This window comes from Garra rufa, chromosome 12 (genome assembly GCF_049309525.1).
Source record: "Garra rufa chromosome 12, GarRuf1.0, whole genome shotgun sequence".
Taxonomy (NCBI): domain Eukaryota; kingdom Metazoa; phylum Chordata; class Actinopteri; order Cypriniformes; family Cyprinidae; genus Garra; species Garra rufa.
The window spans coordinates 25,223,501-25,237,749 of record NC_133372.1 but is presented as its reverse complement, the minus strand read 5'-3'; the positions used below and the strand labels follow the sequence as shown (position 1 = coordinate 25,237,749).

Genomic DNA, 14,249 nt, shown 5'->3' with positions numbered 1-14,249 from the left:
TCTTTCCAGTGCGATAAATTTCAGAAGGGGGTGATCGATGGTTCAGCCTGCAACAGCTTGTGTGAGAAGGACACTCTTTACTTGGGAAAGTGTCTCTCTGCCAAACCCAGCAATCAGGTCAGACACAACAGATTGTGGTTGCTCCGTAATATGACACTGTAATTCTTGTCTGATCTTTCGAAAAATTATTTATTTAGTTGTTATTCACTGTTATCTAGGTCTACACATTTTTGGCATGCACAGTACAGTCATGGCCAAAAGTTTTGAGAATGACACAAATATTAGTTTTCACAAACTGCTTTTAGATCTTTGTTTCAGTTGTTTCTGTGATGTACTGAAATATAATTACAAGCACTTCATGCGTTTCAAAGGCTTTTATCGACAATTACATGACATTTATGCAAAGAGTCAGTATTTGCAGTGTTGGCCCTTCTTGTTCAGGACCTCTGCAATTCGACTGGGCATGCTCTCAATCAACTTCTGGGCCAAATCCTGACTGATAGCAACCCATTCTTTCATAATCACTTCTTGGAGTTTGTCAGAATTAGTGGGTTTTTGTTTGTCCACCCGCCTCTTGAAGATTGACCACAAGTTCTCAATGGGATTAAGATCTGGGGAGTTTCCAGGCCATGGACCCAAAATTTCAATGTTTTGGTCCACGAGCCACTTAGTTATCACTTTTGCCTTATGGCACGGTGCTCCATCGTGCTGGAAAATGCATTGTTCTTGTTCTTGTTCTTGTTGTTGGATTATTGGAAGAAGTTGCTGTTGGAGGGTGTTTTGGTACCATTCTTTATTCATGGCTGTGTTTTTGGGCAAAATTGTGAGTGAGCCCACTCCCTTGGATGAGAAGCAACCCCACACATGAATGGTCTCAGGATGCTTTACTGTTGGCATGACACAGGACTGATGGTAGCGCTCACCTTTTCTTCTCCGGACAAGCCTTTTTCCAGATGCCCTAAACAATCGGAAAGAGGCTTCATCGGAGAATATGACTTTGCCCCAGTCCTCAGCAGTCCATTCGCCAAACTTTTTGAAGAAGATCAATCTGTCCCTGATGTTTTTTTTTTTTGGAGAGAAGTGGCTTCTTTGCTGCCGTTCTTGACACCAGGCCATCTTCCAAAAGTCTTGGCCTCACTGTGTGGGCAGATGCGCTCACACCTGCCTGCTGCCATTCCTGAGCAAGCTCTGCACTGGTGGCACTCCGATCCCGCAGCTGAATCCTCTTTAGGAGACGATCCTGGCGCTTGCTGGACTTTCTTGGACGCCCAGAAGCCTTCCTAACAAGAACTGAACCTCTTTCCTTGAAGTTCTTGATGATCCTATAAATTGTTGATTTAGGTGCAATCTTAGTAGCCACAATATCCTTGCCTGTGAAGCCATTTTTATGCAACGCAATGACGGCTGCACGCGTTTCTTTGCAGGTCACCATGGTTAACAATGGAAGAACAATGATTTCAAGCATCACCCTCCTTTTAACATGTCAAGTCTGCCATTCTAACCCAATCAGCCTGACATAATGATCTCCAGCCTTGTGTTCGTCAACATTCTCACCTGAGTTAACAAGACGATTACTGAAATGATCTCAGCAGGTCCTTTAATGACAGCAATGAAATGCAGTGAAAAGTTTTTTTCGGGATTAAGTTAATTTTCATGGCAAAGAAGGACTATGCAATTCATCTGATCACTCTTCATAACATTCTGGAGTATATGCAAATTGCTATTATGAAAACTTAAGCAGCAACATTTCCAATATCCAATATTTATGTAATTCTCAAAACTTTTGGCCACGACTGTAGCGTGAGAGTAAGGATGGATAAAATCCATCCACTTTCTTTCTGTTTAGGTATATTCTGGCAGTTGGGGGGATATGGAAGGAATCATAAAGTGCCAGATGGAGGAGGACCCTCCTTACGATCTGGGTGTAGAACTGGAGCCCCGAAAAGAATCCGCCTCCTTTAACAGGCCAACCAAAGGGACATCAATGGAGAAGTTCAAAGAGATGGTCTTCAGCCATCTTAAGGTCTCAAATCCCATGCTGTATTGAAATACATTATTAATTTTAACAAATATGGATCCTTTCTGGGATTCGGTAATATTTCAGCAATATTTTAAAGAATTTGGGCAATAATGTTAGCATTATTTGTGTTCTTTTCTTGTGAAGAATATTTTTCTAAAAAACTACTAGACTTAAGTTGAACTTAACCCCATTAAACTAACTATTCTACACCCATAATAATTTAGACTCTGCTCATATGTGACATTATTTACCAGAAAAAAACAAAATTCAGGTCTCTTTAATAGTGGTGGAGAAAATGGTTAGTAGTATCATACTTTTTATTATTATTTTATAGTCAGGGAGAAAACTGTCAAGCTTTACTCAACCTCGTCACATAAAATTAAGATGGAAAATTATTCTTTTTCCACATTTTATTTTAATCCATAAGTATATACAGTATACGTTTTATTGCTGCCATATATGGTCTACTCAATCCCATCATAAATTCTCATATTTATATATATACCCATATGTCTTGGTTTCAGCATATATACTTACCAAAATCATGAGAAATCATGAGAGATATTTTTGTTATAAATAGGCTTTTTAGATGTAATATGTCCACTTAAACTTTGACAAGCATCCTACATCAGAAACTGCACCCACAAAGACAGTGTTGGGCATGCACATATGTTGAAATAAGAAGAGATAAGGGGACAATATGAGAGAAAAACAAAAGCAAAAATTAAAATTGAAGGCAATGTATCCCTTCAAATGTGTTACAGACTTCAACCCTGTCACACCTTGTTACATTAAAATTTTTGGAAAAATATAGGGAAGACAATTCAGAATGAAACCATTTCTTGCTGATTGATTACTATCTGACATGTTAAGGACTAAAACAATAAAATTGTGATTTTAGTTAAACTTCTACAGTAGATTAAAAATCTATATTTTTTTTTACAAAATAAAGAGACCATATTTAGTGTATATTTAGCTTCAGTTCTGTAAAAATGTGAAAAATATGATAAATGTTACATTTGTTATTTTTAAATTGTTATCAGGGACACGTGAGCAGTATATAGATGTTTGTTTTATAACAAGTTCTGTGTAAAATTCTTTTTAAACCAATTCCATTTTGTCCATTACAGGGTTGAGAAAAAAGGTGTCTCAATTTGAAAAAAAAAAAAAAATAAATAAATAAATGAAAATAATAAAAGATCGCTAATGCCAGAGGTGGGAAAATATGATTTTTTTGACATGTGACTAATTATGTAGGGTATTTGGAAAATGAATATGTAGCTAAAAAAATGTATAATTCAGGTTAAAACTTTAATCGAATCCTAGGAATGCCCCAAATGCATTTGCTACTGTTTTAACATAATATACTTTTAAAAACATCTGAATAAAGTGATTTTTTATAGCCTCTCTTCCAGACAACGATTAGTTCAGTCCAGAATAAACATTTTCTGATAAATTACTCACCCTAATGTCATTGAAGATGCTCATGTCTTTCTTTCTTCAGTCAAAAAGAAATTAAGGTTTTTGAGAAAAACATTCAAGGATTTTTCTCCATATAGTGGAGGGTCCAATGGGTCCAAATTACAGTTTCAATACAGCTTCAAAGGGCTCTACATGATCTCAGCTGAGGAATAAGAGTCTTTTCCAGTAAAACCATCTGCCATTTTCTAAAAAAAAAAAATAAAAAATAAAAAATCTATACTTTTTAACCAAAAATGCTCATCTTGCACTAACTCTGCAATGCACATCTATGACTTAACGCACGTTGGAAAGGTCACACATGGTTAGGTCTTCGTCAGTGTACTTTGGTTCAAAAAGGTAGTGTAGGGCGAAAAACTTCAAAATTGCCCGACATCGTTGTTTCACCTTTTTTGTAGAAGGAGTTTGAATTTCTTTGCCAATCCATTTGTAAACACTGGGTTGGTACTTCCACCTACGTCACGCGTAATCTTTCCAATGTTACTGTAATGCGTGAAGTCTTGGGGTGTGTTCACACTTGCCATGTTCGGTTCAATTAAAACGAACTCTGGTGCGATTGCTCTGTTAGTGTGGTTCATTTGAGTAAGTGTGAAAGCTGCCATCCGAACCCTGATGCGCACCAAACAAGCGGACCGATACTGCTAAAAAAATGGGTCCTGGTGCGGTTTGAATGAAATATGAACGCAACAAGGACCAAATACTTCTAAACAAACCAAAAACAGGACGTAATGCCAAGATGCAACGATATGTGACATGATTTCATGAAGGGAACAAGCGGTGTATCCAAAACAAAAGGAGCATAGGGCAAACATGGAGCTTTGATGTCAGTGAGCCACATTAAGTCCAAAGCATTTTTTTTTAGTTTGAAGTGTTCGGCGAGTTCAGTCACAAAATATACATCATTCAACCTGACCAATCAGGTTGTAAACATATCACTATGCCTTTAGGTGCGGTATCTTTAGGTTCGCTGTCAAAAATGCCAGTGTGAACGCTAAGCGGACCAGGACCAAATGTATTATTTGACCAACTAAGTGTGATAATTCCCTTGGTCGCAGAGCTAGTGCAAGACAAACATTTGTGGTTAAAAAGTATAAAAATTTAAAGTTTTAAAAGAAAAAGACAGATCGTTTCGATAGATATGACCCTTATTCCTTGACTGGGATCATGTAGAGTCCTTTGAAGCTGGATTGAAACTGCAATTTGGACCTTCAACCCTTTAAAACGGTCATCGGATGCAAAACTCACTTTTACATGTTGTTTGAACATTAATGTGTGTTGGCAGTTTGTGTACACAGCCACCCTACAAAGAAAAAAATCCACCCAGTGTTTTTTTTTTTTTTTTAAAGATATATCCTCTTTTTAAAATCAGGTCATTCTCAGCTTCTTGCTTCTTGTGACGACACACCAACAGAGGCCGCTCCCACGATAGTTGATTGACATGAGCGCCTTACCTTAGACCCGCCCTCACCGAGCTGAAACAGTCTGAGTCCGATCACCATTGTGTGGACTCAGGTGCAGGGGAAGACAAGAATGTCTCTGATTGAGCGATTGAGGTGTTCTGTTGTTGGATGTAATAATGAACATAGCAGTCGTCATTTACTCCCAACATCTGAGCCGCTGAAGATGCAGAGGGTTGTTGAAAGGAAAGCGCTGATCCCGATCTACATATGCGTCTATCTTCGTGCAAATCATTCCTGATGCAGCTTCACCCACAGCAGAAGTCGGTATAAAGGTTTTTATGCATCTTTGCAAATGGCCTTTCTTAATAATGTGCTAGTTAGCAAGTTTCGCAGCTAAATGCAGCTAAAGTAAACATTACAGCTTGTCATCCCACAGCAGAGAGGCGGGCAGAGTTCATAAGCATTTAAAGGAACATGCAACAGAATAGCTCGCTCTAAAAAGGGCTGATTTTGACAAAGTAAAAAGAGTGTTTTTTAAACAGAGTGAAATTTTAACCAAAGTATGTTATAGACCTCTCATTAAGACCCTAAAAAGCATATAATTTTCTGGAAAATGGGTCTCCGATAACCCCTTTAATCCCCATTAAAGTCCACTATAGTGTTGTCAAAAATATCGATATTTCGATAAATATCGATACTGAAATATCTGAACGGTACCAATACTAATTTCCCGAAGTATCGATACTAGCCGAGCTGTCACTTTCACTTCTCCACAAAGGCGTGTGACCGCAGTGCCTGTCTCGTCTCATTCAAGTGAAGCGAATAGAAAGGCGAGTGCGGCGCCCCCGCGACCGGCTTTGTTTGATAAAGAACACAGCAGGAGTGCTATCTGGAAATATTTCGGATATGAAGCAAATGAACATGGAAAGCCGAAGTACACAAGCAAGCCAATATATAAGAGTTGCTACAGAGCAGTGCTAACAAAAGGCGCTAACACCACTAATTTCGCAAAGCACCTGAAAGACAGACACCCGGATCTATATAAAGAATTTCGAGAGGTTGGTAACTGTTCTCATTTTAACATTACTGAATCATTAAATAAGATTGCCTATTATTGTTGCTGATATGAGTGTTGTCCCGTTTTTTACCGTAGTTCGTTAATATAATCTGATTGAGGAATCTTAGACGAGTAAATACTTTAACTGCGGTCAAATGTAAATTAACTGCGCTTTTTTAACTTTATTTAAAAAAAAAAAATCAATACTTAAATTCTGCAATTTGTCTTAATGTCTATCCAGAGCCTTGTTTTCGCGTGTGATGCACGCATGTTTGCTTGCATGGATCGGTGATTATAAATTCGGCATTAAGATGAGCAATGCATTTGTTACAGTAAATTTTACATTTACATTTACATTTATTCATTTAGTAGACGCTTTTATCCAAAGCGACTTACAATTGGGAATACAACAAGTGATTCATCCTAAGGAGGCAGATCAACATAGGAAGTGCTCAAAAATACCATATGACAGGCGTTGTTAGATGAGTACGGGCTAGAAAGGGAAGATCAGGAAAGAGAGGAAAATAATTTTTTTTTTTTTTTAATTGAGTCAGTGTCGAAAAAGATGGGTTTTCAGCAGTCGCTTGAAGACAGTAATGGAGTCTGCGTTCCGGATGGGGATGGGAAGATCATTCCACCAGGCAGGGACGTTGAAGGAGAATGTTTTGGAAAGTGAATTTGAATTTGATGCAAGCCGTAACCGGTAGCCAGTGCAGGGATATGAAGAGAGGTGTGACATGGGCCTTGTTGGGCTCATTGAAGACGAGCCGTGCTGCTGCATTCTGAATCATTTGTAGAGGCCTGATTGTACATGCTGGAAGACCAGCTAAAAGAGCATTGCAGTAGTCCAGCCTGGAAATGACCAGGGCCTGTACGAGGAGTTGTGCAGCATGCTCTGTTAGGAAGGGCCTGATCTTTCTGATGTTGTGCAATGCAAACCTGCAGGATCGAGCAGTTTTAGCTATGTGGTCTTTAAAAGTCAATTGGTCATCAAAGATTACACCAAGATTTCTGGCTGAAGTCGATGGGGTAATTGTTGATGAACCTAACTGGATGGAGAAGTCATGTTGTAAAGTTGGAGTGGTAGGAAAGACAAGGAGCTCAGTTTTAGCTAGATTGAGCTGAAGATGGTGTTCCTTCATCCATGCAGAGATATCCGCCAGGCAGCCAGAGATCCTTGCAGCTACTGATGGATCATCTGGTTTGAAAGAAAGATAGAGCTGTGTGTCATCAGCATAGCAATGGTAGGAAAAGCCATGTGCCTGTATGATGGGGCCCAGAGATGTGGTATATATGGAGAAGAGGAGGGGTCCAAGAACTGATCCCTGAGGGACCCCAGTGACCAGTTGATGAGTTTTGGAAACCTCCCCTCCCCAGGTCACTCTGAAAGACCTGCCAGAGAGATAGGATTTGAACCAGCGAAGTGAAGTCCCTGTGATGCCCAACGATGAGAGGGTAGACAGAAGAATCTGGTGATTTACCGTGTCAAATGCTGCAGATAGGTCCAGCAAGATGAGTACTGATGATTTGGAATCAGCTTTTGCAATCCGCAAGGCTTCAGTGACAGACAGTAGTGCCGTCTCAGTTGAATGGCCACTCCTGAACCCTGACTGGTTAGCATCCAATAGGTTGTTCTGTGCGAGAAATAAAGATAGCTGGTTGAAAACAGCTCGTTCCAATGTTTTTGCTATGAACGGAAGGAGAGAGACAGGTCTATAGTTGTCTATAAGTGAAGTGTTAAGTGTAGGTTTTTTGAGCAGTGGGGTTACCCGGGCCTGCTTAAATGTAGTGGGGAAAGTGCCTGTGAGAAGAGATGTGTTGATGATGTGTGTGAGCGCTGGTAGGATTGTAGGGGAGATTGCTTGGATAAGGTGTGAGGGGATGGGGTCTAAAGGACATGTTGTCGGATGGCTGGAGAGGAGAAGTTTGGTTACTTCTGCCTCAGAATGGGGATGGAAGGAGAAGAGGGGAGTTTCAGCCATGGGTGTGGTCAGTTTTAGTTCCTGTATATGTGGAGCTGAGAACTTATTACTGATAGATGTAGTTTTGTCTGTAAAAATGTGGCAAAATCTTCAGCTGTTATAGAAGTGGTGGGAGGTGGTGGAGGGGGACAGAGCAGTGAATTAAAAGTTTTGAAAAGGTTGCGTGTGTCCGGAGCATTGTTGATCTTGTTGTGGAAGTATGAAGATTTGGCAGTATGGACTTGGGTAGAGAAGGATGAAAGCAGAGACTGATACATACTAAAGTCAGATGGATCCTTAGATTTGTGCCATTTTCTCTCAGCTGCCCTAAGTTTGGACCGATGCTCACGAAGAACATCGGATAGCCAAGGGTTGGAAGGAGCAGCCCGTGCTGGCCTGGAGGAGAGAGGGCATATATCATCTAGGCAAGAAGTAAGAGTGGAACATAACGTGTCAGTTGCTGCATTAGTATCCAGGGATGTGAAGTGGGTAGGAGAGGGAAGAGAGGAGGATATTGAGGAAGAAAGATGGGAGGGTGAGAGAGAGCGTAGGTTTCTTCTAAAAGTAACAGGTAGGGGGGATGGGGGTGCACAAGTAGCAAGATGTAGGTTTAGTGTAATGAAGAAGTGGTCAGAGATGTGTAGGGGTTTGACCACAATGTCGTCTGAAGTACAATTTCGTGTGTAAATGAGATCAAGTTGGTTGCCGGATTTATGAGTGTATGCAGTGGTAGTGCGTTTTAGGTCAAATGAAGCAAGGAGTGAATGGAAGTCTGCAGCATATGGTTTGTCCAGATGAATGTTAAAATCTCCAAAGACTAGAAGTGGGCTTCCATCTTCTGGAAAAGAGGATAGCAGCCCATCCAGCTCTTCTAAGAAGATGCCAAGTTGACTAGGAGGGCGGTAAATGACCACAACATGGAGTTTGATAGGAGATGTTATAGTGATTGTATGAGATTCAAATGAGTTATAATTGCATAGAGGAGAATGGGTTGAGTATTTCCAGTTGTTGGAAATCAGAAGTCCCGTACCCCCACCCCTTCCAGTCTGACGAGGGGTGTGAGAGAAGGAGAATTTATTAGATAGAGCGGCTGGGGTTACAGAGTCTTCTGGACGTATCCAGGTCTCAGTCAAACCTAGGATGCTCAGGCCAGATTGCAAAGAAAATGCCGAAATGAAGTCAGCTTTGTTGACGGCTGATTGACAGTTCCAAAGTCCAACCGTGAAAGAGAAGGGTTCAGTGGAAGAGGTGTTTATAGGACGCAGGTTAGAGAGATTGCGTCGACGTGTGCGTGTGATGTTAGTGCGGTGTGTAGAGAGCACCGGAATGATTTGGAAACACATGATAGAGAAGGACAGAAAGAAGAGTGAGAAAAAGGAAAGGAGTACTCAAGTGCGTTGTCAGTGTCGTTGCTCGGATAAGTCGCGCAGGAAAAGTCGCAAGTCTTTACTCTTGTCGGTCTTCACGCGAGGAGGCTGAACGCTTCCGCTGACGCTTCAGCGTCAGCTGATACAACACAGTTAAATACACCACCAATCAATATTTAGGTGATAGCAGCTGGGGACGCCCCCTGGGCTGACTCAATCCCAAATGGATGGTGCGCAAATGGGTCAGACCGAAACGAAAAACTAACACCCTTTGCACTTTAAGCGCGCTCAGGAAGGGAGCGATCTCACAAACAAAAGCTTCCCTTGGCCGAATGAGAGCAATCAAAACTACAATTTACAACGAAATCACCAGGAAAACAATTAAACAGAAACGAATAAATGAAGTCTAGCAACAACTGAATCAAATAGAAACGAATTAATCAAATAGTTTAGAAAACAAGGACGTGATTCTCTAGCAGCAACAAATGTAACAACCGCCTATTTAAACTCTACAGCATTTAAGTACTCACTTACGCGCTGTCGTCCTGTCCACGCCTGAGGGCTGAAATTCACTTATCCCCACTTATTCACTTAAATTTTAAACTTTGATAACAGTAGGTAATACAAATACAATGGATCATGTTAGTTCTGGTCCAATAAAAATATTAACAGATAGAACTTTAGATTTTAATTAGTTCATGTATTAGTAAATGATAGTTTAAAGGTCCACTGAGGTGCCTTGAAACCATAGACTGTAAAAAAATATGGACGTAGTGTCCGTGACGTCATCCGTAGGTTTCTGAAGAGCGATTTTGAAGCCTATAGTGGGCGGGATTCGCCGTCGCCATCTTGGAATTGCGTCATCGCGCGTCACTCCCGGATAATCGAAAATGGACAAAGAGGAGGGATGTGGGTGGAGCTGGGTGCTGAAACCACGCCCACCTAGCGTGACAGTGGTGAGAGCAGCGGCAATCCCCCTGTCACTCAAGTGGCCACGCCCTTAATTATGCAGAACTTTACGGCTTAATATAACTTAAACGGATGAGTTGAAAAAAAATTCACCCCCCTCACAGTTGACATGAAGGGCGAAATTATCTATATAGTCTAAAACCACTTTTTGAACCAGGCTGTAAACATTTTTTTTCTGCTGTAAAGTTGGGCATTTTAACATGGAGCGTCTATGGGACTGACTCCCTTTTGCGGCCAGTCGATGAATTGCAGTTTAAGCCACTTCCGTGTTTCAATAGAGAGAGCGGGAGGTTGCCGCTTACTTGAAACACGCAGCGTTATTCTATGTGGTGACATACTTTTAACTGAAACCAAAACATATCGCCCAGCCCCGCCCACTTATTTTGAATAGCCAATAGCGTTCCATTTATATCTGCTAGGGCCAGAGCCGTTGAGCTCGGTAAAGCCGCATTTGTAAGCTTATGACTGCCACAGACTAATAAATTACCCCACAGATTCAGTATGAAACTCTTGCTAAAACAAAATAGTGATCATAATCATGCTGAGGCTGTGTATTTTAATACATGCCGATCGCACATATGATCTGCTCCGTGTTACTGCATCTCTGTGTAGGGGGCGGGACACTACGGACTCTAGAGAGCATTTGATTGGACAGAACGTTGATGAGAAAGCTGAAGTGCATGGTGATATCATCAAAAACGCTGATTTATTTTGGCGGAGGTGACGAGACTGTAAGTTTTGAATGCCCATATCTTGTAAATGCGAATTTTGTCGTTGTTTTATAGATAATCTTAAAGCTAATATATTCATACTAAAAGCCAAAAAACTTTAATTTTGATTTAAGGGGACTTTAAATTAACCTTTAACTGAGATTAATAAATGTTTTGGAAGTATTTTTCATTGTTTAGTCATGTAAACTAATGTTAACAAATATCTTTTACCATTAACTTAAGTTCTGAGATTAGTTAGATAGTTCAGTTAATTTTAAAAGTGTGGTCTAAAAAGAAAAACAGCTAAGAAAGTATGAAGCAAACTCAAATGAAGCTAAGAAGCTGAACAGGGGTGTAGCAGTGTACATATGCATATACTGTACCTCATTGTCATGTTCTAGACTTATTATATGTTATATTTATCTTTAAATTAAAAAATAAATTTATCCCCTTAATATTGTGGCAGTTTTTTTTTTCTCTGTGGTATCGAAAATAGTATCGAATATCGATATTTTTCAAGGTATCGTATCGAAGTTAGAAATTCCAGTATCGTGACACTAGTCCACTATATGGAGAAAAATCCTGGAATGTTTTCCTCAAAAACCTTAATTTCTTCTCGACTGAGGAAACAAAGACATGAACATCTTGGATGACACAGGAGTGAGTAAATTATCAGGAAATGTTCATTCTTGAGCGAACTAATCCTCATTACTATTGCACTTTTTCCTTGCAGGCAAAAGTAGGAGACCAAGCCAACTTAGCCAATTTGGTGACCCTTGTGCTTGGAGTTGCAGACAGCAACAAGGATGGCCAGATCTCCCTGTCAGAAGCACATTCGGCTTGGGCTTTACTGCAGGTAAACGAATTCCTGCTATCCATTGTTCTGCAGGAACGAGAGCACACTCCCAGACTGCTGGGCTTCTGTGGGGACTTGTATGTAATGGAGAAGGTGCCTTATGTACCACTCTATGGCGTCAGCCTACCATGGTTGGTAGAGCTGTGGATTCCAGCTAGCCTACGGCGAAGCATCGACCAGTGGGCTGCTCCATCCTGGCCTCGCAAGGCTAAGATAGGCATCGGTCTATTTGAGCTTGTTGAGGACGTCTTCCACGGCACATTTGGAAGTTTCCTCATGTGCGATGTAAGCGCCACAGGGTTTGGTTATACAGAACGCCACGATATAAAGGTGGTAGACGCAAGGCGTATTGTCCCCGAAGCTGCTTTTCAGGAAGTGATGCGTGAAAGGCGGTGTGAAGAGGATAGTGACTGTATGTACGGACGGGATTGCCTCACTTCCTGTGATCTCACTAAACATCGCTGCACTACGGAGGTCACACAGCCCAATCTGGCTAAAGTATGTAGCACACTGAAGGACTATCTCCTATATGGCGCACCATCAGACATTAAAGACGAACTTGAGAAACAGTTGTACGCCTGCATTGCTCTCAAAGGCGCCAGCGAACAGATGGAAATGGAACATTCCTTGATTCTCAACAACCTCAAAACTCTGCTTTGGAAGAAGATATCTCACACAAAGGACTCATAATGATATATAGCTAAGTTATTGTTCTTATATACAGAACACAAAAGATATTAACAAGACTGGCTGGCTGATATCGGACCACCCATGATTTGCCTAGCATAATTACGTATTTTTATTTTTGGCCCGCATTTGCAAAGTACTGTCAATATAGCCTTAGTGGCATCTTGTTTTGTTTCATTACCCAGTCTTGACTCAATCCCAAATTATAAAAGCTTCGGCTGCAGAGAGATACTGCCTCTGCTAATGCATGTCCTCCACTGCCAAGAGAAAATGCCAAATTTTAGTTCTTCTTGCGGATTCTTGTTCAGGAACCTGAGACAATCAAACTGTGTCTAGTCCAGAGGTTTTCAAACTGAGACCGAGGACCCTGATTTGACAATGAAATAGTTTTTTACAAAATGTTTTTTTAGGGCAGTCTAAGATAACTTAAAAACATAGTTCATCCAAAATTAAAACCTGTATGATCTTCGTTCTTCTTCGGAACACAAATTAAGATATTTTTGCTGAAATTCGACAGCTTTCCGACCCTGCAAGGACAGCAACACAACTGACACGTTCAAGGTCCAGAAAATTAGTAAGGACATTGTTAAAATAGTCCATGTGACATCAGTGGTTCAACCACAGTTTTATAAAGCAACAAGAATAATTTTTGTGCAAAGCAGCTGTGAACACATGTTGAAGACTGACACAGAAGAGAAGCTCGTAGCTTCATTAAAAAAAAAGGTTGAACCATCAATGTCCTTACTACCTTTCTAGGCCTTGAACACGGTTGTTGCATTGATGTCAGAAAGCACTCAGATTTGATCAAAAATATCTATATTTGTGTTCCGAAGATGAACGAACGTCTTAAGGGTTTGGAACAACATGAGGGTGAGTAAATAATAGCAGAATTTTTCGATTTTTGGTTGAACTGCCTCTTTAAATTAAGAAATAAGTTTAACAATTTTAAACATTTTTTACATGTAATTTTTAGTTTTTTATGCTTTCTAAAGATTGGTCAAAAATGATTTTGAAATTAATTTTATTTTACTGATATCCCAGTTTTTAAATCTGGCTTTTGTTTTAATATTATATACATATTATTAATAGTACATAGACAAAGTGGTTCTAAACCTAATACAAAGTAAATACTGTTCATATAATTTAACAATTAGCTTTAGAACAGTGAGAACATTCCATTCTTTATAAATTAAAAAACAAATGTCATTTTGACAGGGATAATTTAGAAATGACTTGGCATCAGAAATTGAAAACCCCTGCTCTAGTGTGCAGAAGATACACAATTCAGATTTCAGAACGCTTCTATCCTCTATCCAGTTTAGCTACAAAGGATCTGAAAATTACATGCATGAATTATAATTTCCGGACTGAACAGTTACTCAACACAATAGGTTAGAACGATTATACTGTCAATCAATTTTCTCAATTCAAGTAAAACTGCCACAAACAAAAGTATTTTAATTGTGTTTTTAAAGAGGCAAGATGTATGCATAAATGTAAATGTTTATTTTTAGGCCATTTTCAGTTAATGTCAAGTGTGTGCATCTTGGTTTTGAATGCATTGGTATATACACCAATACCCTTATATCTAAGTTAGGACTCAGGGCCCTTTACAACATTTAAAAAATATTTTGAACTTCAAATCTGCCTGTGTTTCTGGTTTATTCATTCAAAGTACAGTGATGATTGAAGTATAGTGGATTTTGCCATTGTTTGATTAATTCTGTCAATTCTAGTGGTTGC

At 39.9% G+C, this 14,249-nt stretch overlaps 1 protein-coding gene across 1 annotated transcript in view; it reads left to right on the top strand.

Annotated features, from left to right (window-relative positions):
- The window catches only part of dipk1ab (divergent protein kinase domain 1Ab), a 45,130-nt gene extending 30,977 nt beyond the window's left edge, over positions 1-14,153 (top strand). The window contains 3 exon segments of the mRNA XM_073851251.1: positions 10-117; positions 1,847-2,023; positions 11,697-14,153. Coding sequence (XP_073707352.1) covers positions 10-117; positions 1,847-2,023; positions 11,697-12,509 — 1,098 coding nt within the window. The 3' untranslated portion in view covers positions 12,510-14,153.
- The last annotated feature ends 96 nt before the right edge of the window (positions 14,154-14,249 follow it).